Source organism: Bos taurus, chromosome 5, assembly GCF_002263795.3.
Source record: "Bos taurus isolate L1 Dominette 01449 registration number 42190680 breed Hereford chromosome 5, ARS-UCD2.0, whole genome shotgun sequence".
Taxonomy (NCBI): domain Eukaryota; kingdom Metazoa; phylum Chordata; class Mammalia; order Artiodactyla; family Bovidae; genus Bos; species Bos taurus.
This window is the reverse complement of record NC_037332.1, coordinates 103,973,934-103,984,259: the sequence shown is the minus strand read 5'-3', so window position 1 is coordinate 103,984,259 and position 10,326 is coordinate 103,973,934. Positions and strand designations below refer to the sequence as shown.

At 52.6% G+C, this 10,326-nt stretch overlaps 1 protein-coding gene across 2 annotated transcripts; it reads left to right on the top strand.

The window, feature by feature from the left end:
- The first annotated feature begins 411 nt into the window (after positions 1-411).
- On the top strand, positions 412-8,182 carry LTBR (lymphotoxin beta receptor). 2 transcript variants are annotated; one of them, NM_001103228.2, is made up of 10 exons: positions 422-706; positions 826-922; positions 1,176-1,301; positions 1,391-1,543; positions 1,909-2,005; positions 2,138-2,229; positions 5,367-5,474; positions 5,786-5,811; positions 6,769-6,997; positions 7,291-8,182. In NM_001103228.2, exons 1-10 carry the CDS (start codon positions 590-592, stop codon positions 7,530-7,532), a joined length of 1,287 nt encoding a protein of 428 aa, NP_001096698.1. In that variant the 5' UTR covers positions 422-589; the 3' UTR covers positions 7,533-8,182. The 2 variants fall into 2 exon arrangements, with proteins under 2 accessions (XP_024847208.1, NP_001096698.1); XM_024991440.2 differs by lacking the exon at positions 5,367-5,474 and having other exon boundaries at positions 412-706.
- The last annotated feature ends 2,144 nt before the right edge of the window (positions 8,183-10,326 follow it).

Below are 10,326 nucleotides of genomic sequence, written 5' to 3'. Positions count from 1 at the left end.
TGGCTGGCTGTCCGTGGCTCCCTGTGGGTCACACCCTCCAAGTCTGACACTCCCAAGCCCATCCATTTTTTTCAGATCTGGCCGGACACAGCTCTGTCTGGAACTCTATCTGTTCCCGGGTCCCCTCTGCCCCAGCCCGAGTGCCTATCTGAGGACCATCCGCTGGCTCCACCACCCCTTTCCCACCAGCCGGCCCAGCCTGGCCTGCGTCCTCCTCTCCAATCAGGCCTGCGGAGAAGGGAGGAGGCCCCGGTTCCGGCCCCGCTGCCCTCACGTGCTTTCCCGGCCGCCCCTCCCGCCCTGCGTCGTCGGCCAGCCAAGCCTGTTCCTCTTCCCGATTGCGACAGAGGCCGCCTGGGCTCCAGCGCTCCCTGTCCCCGCCCCGCGCCGGCCGCTCCACTCCCACTTCCTGAGCCCCGGCGCTGGAGCCCCGGAGGCCAGGCCAGGCCCGGCCGTTCCGGCCCCCGGGCGCGTCCATCAAGTCCTGTCCCAGCCTCTGGGCTCTGCCACCACTGGCCAGGACGTCCAGGCTTCCACCTCCCTCCCAGGCCTCCATCCCTCTGCTCGGCTGGCAGGCTGACTGGCCGCCATGCGCCTGCTATGGGCCACCTCCCACCGCGGCCTGGCCTGGGGGCTACTCATCCTGGGCGTCTGGGGTCTCCTGGCCGCATCCCAACCCCAGCTGGAGAGGGAGGAGCCTGTGCAGGTAGGTGGGGGCAGGCTTAGCTAGGGGAGAGGGGTCTGGGCCATCCTCTCTGATGTCCCTCTGCTCCTCCCAGCTGACCCCTGAATAATTCTCCGCCCTGATTCCATCTCTTCTTGAAGGGGCTCCCATACCACACAGAGAACCAAAGCTGCGGAGACCAGGAAAAGGAGTACTATGAGTCCAAGCTTCGCCTCTGCTGCTCCCGCTGCCCCCCAGGTAAGAGGCCAGGGCCAGAGGACGTCTGGGATGGGGAGGCAGGGTACAGGGGGCTCCAGCCCGCCTTGCTTCCTTGGATAGACACCGGACACCAGCTCCCAGGGAAATCAGCTGGCAGAAACAGAGGGCGAGAGACACTGGCCGGCCATCCTATGTAGGCACCGGGACAGGCCCAGGGTCACGCAGCGAGCGGCAGAGGGCACCGTGGGAACCCCAGTCCCCTGACCCTTCTCTTGCCCCACTCACAACCTAGGCACGCACATCTCCACCAAATGTAGCCGCCGCCAGAACACCGTCTGTGCCACATGCCCCGAGAAGTCGTACAACGAGCACTGGAACCATCTCTCCTTCTGCCAGCTGTGCCGCCCCTGTGACAAGAGTGAGTGGGGTGTTCCGGGGTGGGGGTGGGGGGCTGGGATGTCCTGGAGCACAGCCCCTGTGCTGAGCAGCCCCTCATCGCCCCTGCAGTGCTGGGCTTCGTGGAGCTCACGCCTTGCACTAGCAACCGCAAGGCCCAGTGCCACTGCCAGCCGGGGATGTACTGCGTCTTTTGGAACTCTGAGTGTGAGCACTGCGAGCCACTCTCCGACTGCCCGCCTGGCACCGAGGCCGAGCTCAAAGGTCAGAGGTCACTGGCAGCAGAGGGTGGGAAGGAGGCTGGGCGGGCGCTCTTGAATGGGTGCAGGGTGCTGTGTCCGTGGTGACGCCCCGGGTGGCTAGTTCTCTGTGTAATAAAATGCTTCTCCCTCCCTGAGAAAGGCTCACAGATGGAACCTGCAGAGAAATGGAGTTGGGACGGTGCAGGGTTCGAGGTCCTCCCAGCACTGAGAGGAAGCTGGGCAATGGGGAGAGAAGGAAAGATGCTGTGAAGTACAGACTGGGGAGGATGGGTGGGTAGCCGTCCAGCAGGTGTCACAGAAGCCCACAGCTGGACAGAACCCCCTGTGCCCACTCACCCTGGCTGCCCCATGCTTCTCTCCTGCCAGATGAAGTCATAGAGGCTAACAGCAACTGTGTCCCCTGTAAAGCTGGACACTTCCAGAACACCTCCTCTCCCACCGCCCGCTGCCGGCCCCATACCAGGTGAGGGTGCCCAGTCTGCATTCCTCTGGCCCTCCCAGCCCCAGCTGGTGACAGCCCACCTCACGCTCAGCTCCACAGACCAGCTCCACTTCCAGCCAGGAGCCCCCCTGAGCTGGGCTCTTTCCTCCACAGGTGTGAGGACCAGGGCCTTGTGGAGGAAGCTCCAGGCACCCCCCAGTCTGACACCAGCTGCAGAAATCCACAAGAGCCCCCTGACATGCCAGGTGAGGAAGGGCCAGGGGCATGGGGAGGGGACATCTGGGAAGATACCTTAATTCCATCCATCTAAAAAAAACAGGGAATTGATGAACCCTTTCCTCTCAGAGTTGAGGCAAGAAGTTCCTCAAAGAAAAACTGGAGTATCCCTGGGCCAGGTTACTTACACACATGTATGTGTATACACATATATGTGTATACATGCACTTTTAAAGTTATATGTTCTACATGTAACTTAAAAGTTACATACAATAGTATGTCTACACAGAGACATAGATATAGATATAACTATAGATATATAGATATAGATGTAACTGTACCTGATATCACTGTCGTCATTTTGGACATGCCACCGTCACATAATCCATTTACTGAGTATAGTAGGTTACCCCTTCCATCACTAGAGAGAAGATTCTACATTTGATGCTTTCTTGTTTTTTTCTGTGAAATTATTGCTTTCCTTGCCTGGAAGAGGAATATGCATGCTCGTGCTTAGTCGCTACAGTCATGTTCCAGTGGACCATAGCCCTCAGGCTTCTCTGTCCAGGGGATTCTTCAGGAGTACCAGAGTGGGTTGCCATGCCCTCCTCCGGGGGATCTTCCCCACCAAGGGATCGAACCCACGTCTCCTGCATTGCAGGCGGATTCTTTACTGCTGAGCTACTGGGGAAGCCCTATAGAGAATTATAGGATGTTTCTAATGACTGTCATTGTTATCAATCAAAGGAAAGTTTATTTCCTTAATTTTAAAAAATGGCTGAGCATTTATAATCATAGCTTCCATTTAATAAGAGTTTGTGCGTCAGACACTCTGTGCACTTGACTTTCACTAACTCATTTAAACCTTGTAATGATCCTATGAAATAATCCTTACTGACAGATGAGGAAACCAATGCCCAGAGAGGTTAGGTGACTTGCCCAAGATCACCCATGTGGTAGTTGGTATTATGAAGACCTGTTCTAGGTCCTTCTTACTTCAAAACCCATGCCATAATACATGCAAACTGTAGAAGATTAGAAAATTCAGATAAACAAAACTAAACCTCACCTACAGAACCATCAGCTGGCATATCCACTCAACATTTTTGAATATATCTTCCCAGGCATTTTTCCACACAATAGAAAAAAATTACATTTTTTCTAAAAATGGAGTCATTTGAATGTTTGTAACTTAATTTTTCATCCAACTATATCATAATCTTTTCTACATTCTATTCTTAATTTTTAACTGTGTATCAAAAATGATTAGCTTTTTTTTTTCTTTTTTCTTTTGTATTGGTGTATAGCTGATGAGGGCTTCCCTTGTAGCTCAGTTGGCAAAGAATCTGCCTGCAATGCAGGAGACTTGGGTTCAATCTCTGGGCCAGGAAGATCCCCTGGAGGAGGAAATGGCAACCCATGCCAATGTTCTTGCCTGGAGAATCCCATGGACAGAGGAGCCTGGCAGGCTATAGTCCATGGGGTCGCAAAAGTCGGCCATGACTTAGCAACTAAACCACCACCATAGCTGATTAACAGTGCTTCCCTGGTGGCTCGATTAGTAAAGAATCTGCCTGCAATGCAGGAGACCTGGGTTCAATCCCTGGGTTGGGAAGATTCCCTGGAGAATGAAATAGCAATCCATTCCAGTATTCTTGCCTAGGAAATCCCATGGACAGAGGAGCCTGGCAGGCTATAGTCCATGGGGTCTTAAAGAGTCGGACACGACTGAGCAACTAAACCACCACCACCAGAGCTAACTGACAATGTTGTGATAGTTTCAGGTGTACAGCAGAGGGACTCAGCCATATATATATATATATCCATTCTCCCCAGACTCCCCTCCCATCCAGGCTGCCACATAACATTGAGCAGAGTTCCCTGTGCTATACAGTAGGTCCTTGTTGGTTATCCATTCTAAATATAGCCGTGCATACGTGTCCATTCCAAGTCCCGAACTATCCCTACCCCCATCCTTCCCCCGTTGGAAGCACACATCTTTTGATGCTAATAGGTCTTCATGTCCTTGGCTCTGTAATTCTCAGATTGGTATTTAGAGCTGGACTCTCAGAGAGTACATAAGCTAATCTCATTTTGTATATGAAAAACACACAACTGGGCAGGAACCCAGGTCTAATTCTTCCCCACACCTCCCATTCTGGACTCACTTAGGCCACAGAGTTAGATGGGGCACCAAGGGTGAACTCCCAGTGTCTAAATGTCTAAGTCCTCCTGAGTTTCCTCAGGAGCAGGTGACAGAACAAGCCACAGGCATAGTGGACTCCATGCTGTCAATGGCAGCACAAGGCCCACAGGAAGAAAACGGTTGCCATGGCTATACACAGACACCTGAGAAGCCCAGCCTCCCCTTCCCTCACACTCCTGGGAGCTGCCCCAGGCAAGCCAGTGAGGATCCAGCAGCCCCCCTCATCCAGGAAGCCACAGGCAGAGTTCAGCAGCCGGGACACCGATTCTGTCACCCCTGTAAACACTTCCATGGCTAGAGAAGGACAGGTTCAGCTCCTACTGCTGTATATCTTGCTGTCAGATAGCCAAATCTGCAGAAACATGGCTTTACCCCGCAGCCTGAGTCTGCTCACAACCCCAAGCCCACCCTCCCTTACTGCCTCCCACTCCCATTTCCAGCCCAAGTGCCTGTCCTCACCCTCACAGGGCTGCCCCTGTGCCGGTGGCCAACCACACTCGCCCCAAACATCTCCATCTGAGGCAGAATCTCTCCTGGTTCTCAGCCCACCCACATCAGGCTCCATGCCCCTTCTCTGTAACCCAAGAGAAGTTTCTCCAATTCCTCCTTTAGGAACTGCAGTGGGTCTACAAGGGGAAAGAACTTCCCAGGTGGCACAAGTGGTAAAGAATCTGCCTGCCAATGCAGGAGACGTAAGAGACTCCATCCCTGGGTCAGAAGATCCCCTGGAGGAGGGAATGGCAACCCACTCCGATATTCTTGCCTGGAAAATTCCATGGACAGAGGAGCCTGGGTTGGAAAGAGTCAGACAGGACTGAGCAGTAGCAGTAGCAGGAGGGGAAGCCTGCTCCCTGTTTCCCATCTGGGTGGCCTGAGAACTGGAGAGCTGCTCCCTAATTGCCCCATCCACCCGCTGCTCTCCTCGGGTCCTCACGCCTCGTCCTGTTTGCTGTCCTCCAGGAACGATGCTAGTTCTGGCCATCCTGCTGCCTCTGGTCTCATTTCTGCTCCTCACCACTGTCTTCGTCTACACCTGGAAGAGCCACCCCTCTCTCTGCAGAAAGCTGGGTAGGAAAGACTCAGAGGCTGGCAGGGATGTCTGCCTGGGTCTGTGCCTATCCAGGTTGGGTAGGGGGCTGGAGGGAATATTCAGCTCCCTCAGGGCCAATACTTCTGCCCCTTCACACCTCAAGACACCCAGCACTTGTCCCCAACACAGACATCACATCTATCCAGCCCCTTCATTCTGAGGCTGGAGATAAGGGTAATGACAGACTGACCATTCTGGGAGCCCAGGGTGGGCAGTGCCATACTGTGGGGTGGGGTGTGGAGGGGAAAGCCTGGGAGTCTGAGGCCTGCTGTTTCATTTTCTATTCCAGGATCCCTGCTCAAGAGGCACCCAGAGGTAATGCGGAGGCTAGGGCGGCAGCAAGGAGGGGCAGGGGACAGGTGAACAGGGGTGGGGAGCAGGCAGGAAAAGAATCTGCAGCTTCAACATCCATTTAATCATTCAACTAATAATTTATTGAGCACGCTATGTGCCAGGCACTATGGAAATTCAGTTCAGTTCAGTCGCTCAGTCGTGTCCGACTCTTTGCGACCCCATGAATTGCAACACACCTGTCCTGTCCATCACTAACTCCCGGAGTTCACTCAAACTCATGTCCATTGAGTCGGTGATGCCATCCAGCCATCTCATCCTCTGTTGTCCCCTTCTCCTCCTGCCCCCAATCCCTCCCAGCATCAGGATCTTTTCCAATGAGTCAACTCTTCGCATCAGGTGGCCAAAGTACAGGAGTTTCAGCTTTAGCATCAATAGCAGTGAGCAAAGCAAAGTCTCTATCCTCCCAGAGTTTCATATCTGTGGAGCAAGGATAAAGTTAGTCGACTATGTACTAGGTAGTGACAACTGTTAAATATGGAGAAGGAAATGGCAACCCACTCCAGTATTCTTGCTTGGAGAATTCCGTGGACAGAGGAGCCTGGTGGGCTACAAGTCCATGGGGTCGCAAAGAGTCAGACGTGACTGAAGCAACTGAGCCCAACTGCTAAATAAAGCATGGTGGGGGCGGGGGAGGGGGGCAGTGGCAACCAATGAGGGTATTCTATCTTAGAGTAGGCAGAGACAGCCTCTGTGGTCAGCTGATATTTGAGCTGAGGGCTGAAGAAAACAGAGGGCCAGACATCAGGAGGTAGCAGGGAAAGTGCTCCAGGAAGAGGGATCGTCAGTGCAAAGGCCCTGTGGCAGGAAGCTCGATGAGGAGGGCTTGGAGCTGCCTAAGCACAGGGTGGGGGTGGGAATTAAAGAAAGATGGAGTCTGAGGCCCCCGTCCTGGGCTGGTTCTCGGCCTCTGTCCTGCAGGGAGAGGAATCAAATCCTGCTGATGGAAACTGGGAGCCCCCAAGGTTCAACACACATGTTCCTGACCTGGTAAAGCCACTTCTGCCCGCTCCTGGAGACTTGGCCCTGGCCTCCGGCGGCGTCCCAGCGAACCCGGGTTTGGAGGAAGAGGTGCTCCAACAGCAGAGTCCCCTGAGCCAGGCCAGGGACCTGGATGCTGAGCCCCCAGAACAAGGCCAGGTGGCCCCCGGTGAGAAGAGGGGACGGGGAGGGAGGGAGGGCAGGGGGAGAGCGTGTGAGCCGGGCAGAAAAGAAGAGACTGCAACAGCCAGTGTCCTGACTACAGAGAAGGGACAAGACTGAAAACCAAGAAAACAGGGAATGAACACAGAGCTCAGGAAACCAAAGCGCATGGAGAGGGACAGGGCAGAAAGGGGAGATGGCAGATGGGGCCCTGGGGAAGCCAGAGTCCCATGCTGGCAGCACGCTGGGCCCCCCTCAACCTTGACCCCTCGCCCCCTCACTCTGCCTTCCTTCCCACAGGCACCAACGGCATTCATGTCACCGGAGGGTCTGTGACGGTCACCGGCAACATCTACATCTACAACGGGCCGGTCCTGGGGGGAGCCCGGGGCCCTGGAGACCCCCCCGCCCCGCCAGAGCCTCCGTACCCCATCCCCGAAGAGGGTGCCCCCCGCCCTCCCGGGCTTTCCATGCCCTACCAGGAGGATGGCAAGGCTTGGCACCTGGCTGAGACAGAGACACTGGGGTGCTACGCCCTCTGACAGGGCCAAGGACCCAAAGCGTCAGCCATGCCGGACGATGTCTGGAGGAGCCAGGAGAAGGGAGGCTGCCCTCCCCACACAGGCCTGACTGAGGGCCTGGGAAGGGCCCGGAGAGCTGGACCCCGAGGGGCCAGGCCTCAGACATTGCCTCTCTGCGAGCAGGGCCGGCTCTGGCTGGGAACGGCGCCCCGGCGGGACTCTCCAGGCCGCCTGAGCAGGCCCAGGACTCCACTGCAGACTCCCTGCCCACTGGGGCTGCACCGGCTCAGCCTCAGGCACAGACAGGGCATGTGACCCTAACCACTGCCCCGTGGCATCTGAATCCCAAGCCTGGCACGGAACGGAGCCAGCCACACAATCACTCAAGGACTGGGGCCCCCCTGGCAGAGTCATGGTGCTCAACATCCCCAAGCTTCAGAGGCCCTTTGAGGGCCCACACTTCAATGGACGGAGGGAGACCCAACAAGAAGCCGGAGTGACGAGGAAGACCACCCACCCCTCCCCTCCTCGACAGGAAAGCGAGTCTTTCTAACCAAGGGCTTGGGTGGGGTTCAAGGTATAAGGGCGAGTTTTGGATGGGGAGGAAAAAAATTGGTGAGTGTATTTATGAACTGTACCCACATACAAATAAAGAGGAGAGTGAGACCTAGGCCATTGATTTCCTTGGCATTTATAGAGAAACACGATTCCATTGGGGCCATGTCAAAGGCACAGGTCAAAACTATGGAATATAAAATGTTATCAACTATAATCCCACGAGGTATTTGTGTTAGAGGCTGGTATATGGAATTCAGGAGATGACAGTATTGGCCAGCAGTCTCTGGCAATGTGGCAGGCAGTGTTCTCAATGCCATGCAACCTTACCTTATGCAGCCCTCACAAAACCCTCAGGAGGCAGGTATGAGGACTATTCCCATTTAACATATGAGGAGACTGAGGCCCAGAGGGGCTAAGTCAGCTGCTCAGTTTACTGCACGTGGTTGGGATAGGCCCTGTTAGACTGGCTCTAGAGTCCTGATGGGTAAAAAAGAGAATTTCTCTGAATAGATAAAATGGACTGGTTTTCTCAAATCACCAGACCTCCTCCATACCCCGCAGGCATGAAGTTCTCAGCCAACTCTCAAACCCCCAAGTTTAAAACAAAGTACAAAAGTGTTTGGCAAGGTTTTCCGTTTTGTCTGTTTTGCCGCACTGTGTGACATGCAGCAAACCTCCCGGACCAGGGATCAAACCTATACCCTGCATCGGAAGCATGGAGTCATAGCCCCTGGAACACCAGAGAAGGCCATATCTGGCAAGATTGGGTGAAGGGAAAGATCCATACTTTAGAGATAAATTGAGAGGCCAAGTTCACATTCTGCTGATAGAGAGATGGAGGCCGGCCTCCTTCAACCAGAAGAAGCACCTTGACTTTTACTTTATTTCTTCTTGTCTTGCAGGCTTACCTCGCTTTATTGTGTTTTTTTTTTAAACAAATCGTGGCAACCCTGAGTTATTGATGATGGTTAGCATTTTTTAGCAATAAAGTATTTTTAAATGAAGGTATGTATGTTGGTTTTGAGACCTAATGCTGCTGCACACTTAATAGGCTGCAGTACAGTGTGCATATAACGTTTAGATGTAGCGAGAAACCCCCTAAAATTCGTGTGACTCGCTTTATTCCAGTGGTCTGGTATCAAACCACAGCATCTCCGAATATGCTTGTATTTTCTTTTCTTCCCCCAAAGAACTCCAGATCTTCTCAGGCTCTCTTGTTGTTTGTAAATGTTTGGGGCCCCAGAATTTATCTACCGTGCTGCCCAGTAGAAACAGTCTTAGCTGGAAAGATTGCGAGGGGAGCTGCTGCAGCTGACTGCTCCTTCCATAAAAGGCCACCCTCTGGGTCTAATGTTATGACTGTTGCTGGGGCCCTTCAAGGTGGGGAAGCTCCAAGGCCCACACTCCAGGAGTCTTCTGATCCAACCCAGCGGATGGGTTATTTAAGGTTGACCTTGAAAGTATTAAATCCAACTTCCTTTTTTGAGCAGTAAATAATGTGAGCTGTATTTTTAGACAGAGAATGAAAGCCTCCTGCTCTTGCCATAGGCTAGAGCCAGACATCATGATTCCTTAATCGTTGTTTCAGGGTATTTAGATTTTTAAAAAACTATACTTTTTTTTCCCATAAAATAAAAGGAGGAAACTTTTTTTTAAAGAAATGGTGCCAGAAGTGAGGAGGGAAGTTTCAAGAGGGAGGGGATATATATATATATATATATATATATATATATATATACTTGTGGCTGATTGATATTGTTGTACGACAGAAGCCAACACAACATTGTAAAGCAGTTACCCAGTTAAAAAAAAAAAAAACTTAATGAATAAATCTGGTCCCTTCTCTTCATGGCAAATATATGGGGAAACAATGGAAACAGTGAGAGACTTCATTGTTTTTGGTCTCCAAAATCACTGCAGATGGTGACTGCAGCCATGAAATGAAAAGATGCTTGCTCCTTGGAAGAAAAGCTATGACCAACCTAGACAGCATATTAAAAAGCAGAGACATTATTTTGCCAACAAAGGTCCATCTAGTCAAACCTATAGTTTTTCCAATAGTCATGCATGAATGTGAGACTTGAATTATAAAGAAAGCTGAGCACTGAAGAATTGATGCTTTTGAATAGTGGTGTTGGAGAAGACTCTTGAGAGTCCCTTGGACTGCAAGGAGATCCAACCAGTCAATCCTAGAGGAAATCAGTCCTGAATATTCATTGGAAGGACTGATGCTGAAGCTGAAATTCCAATACTTTGG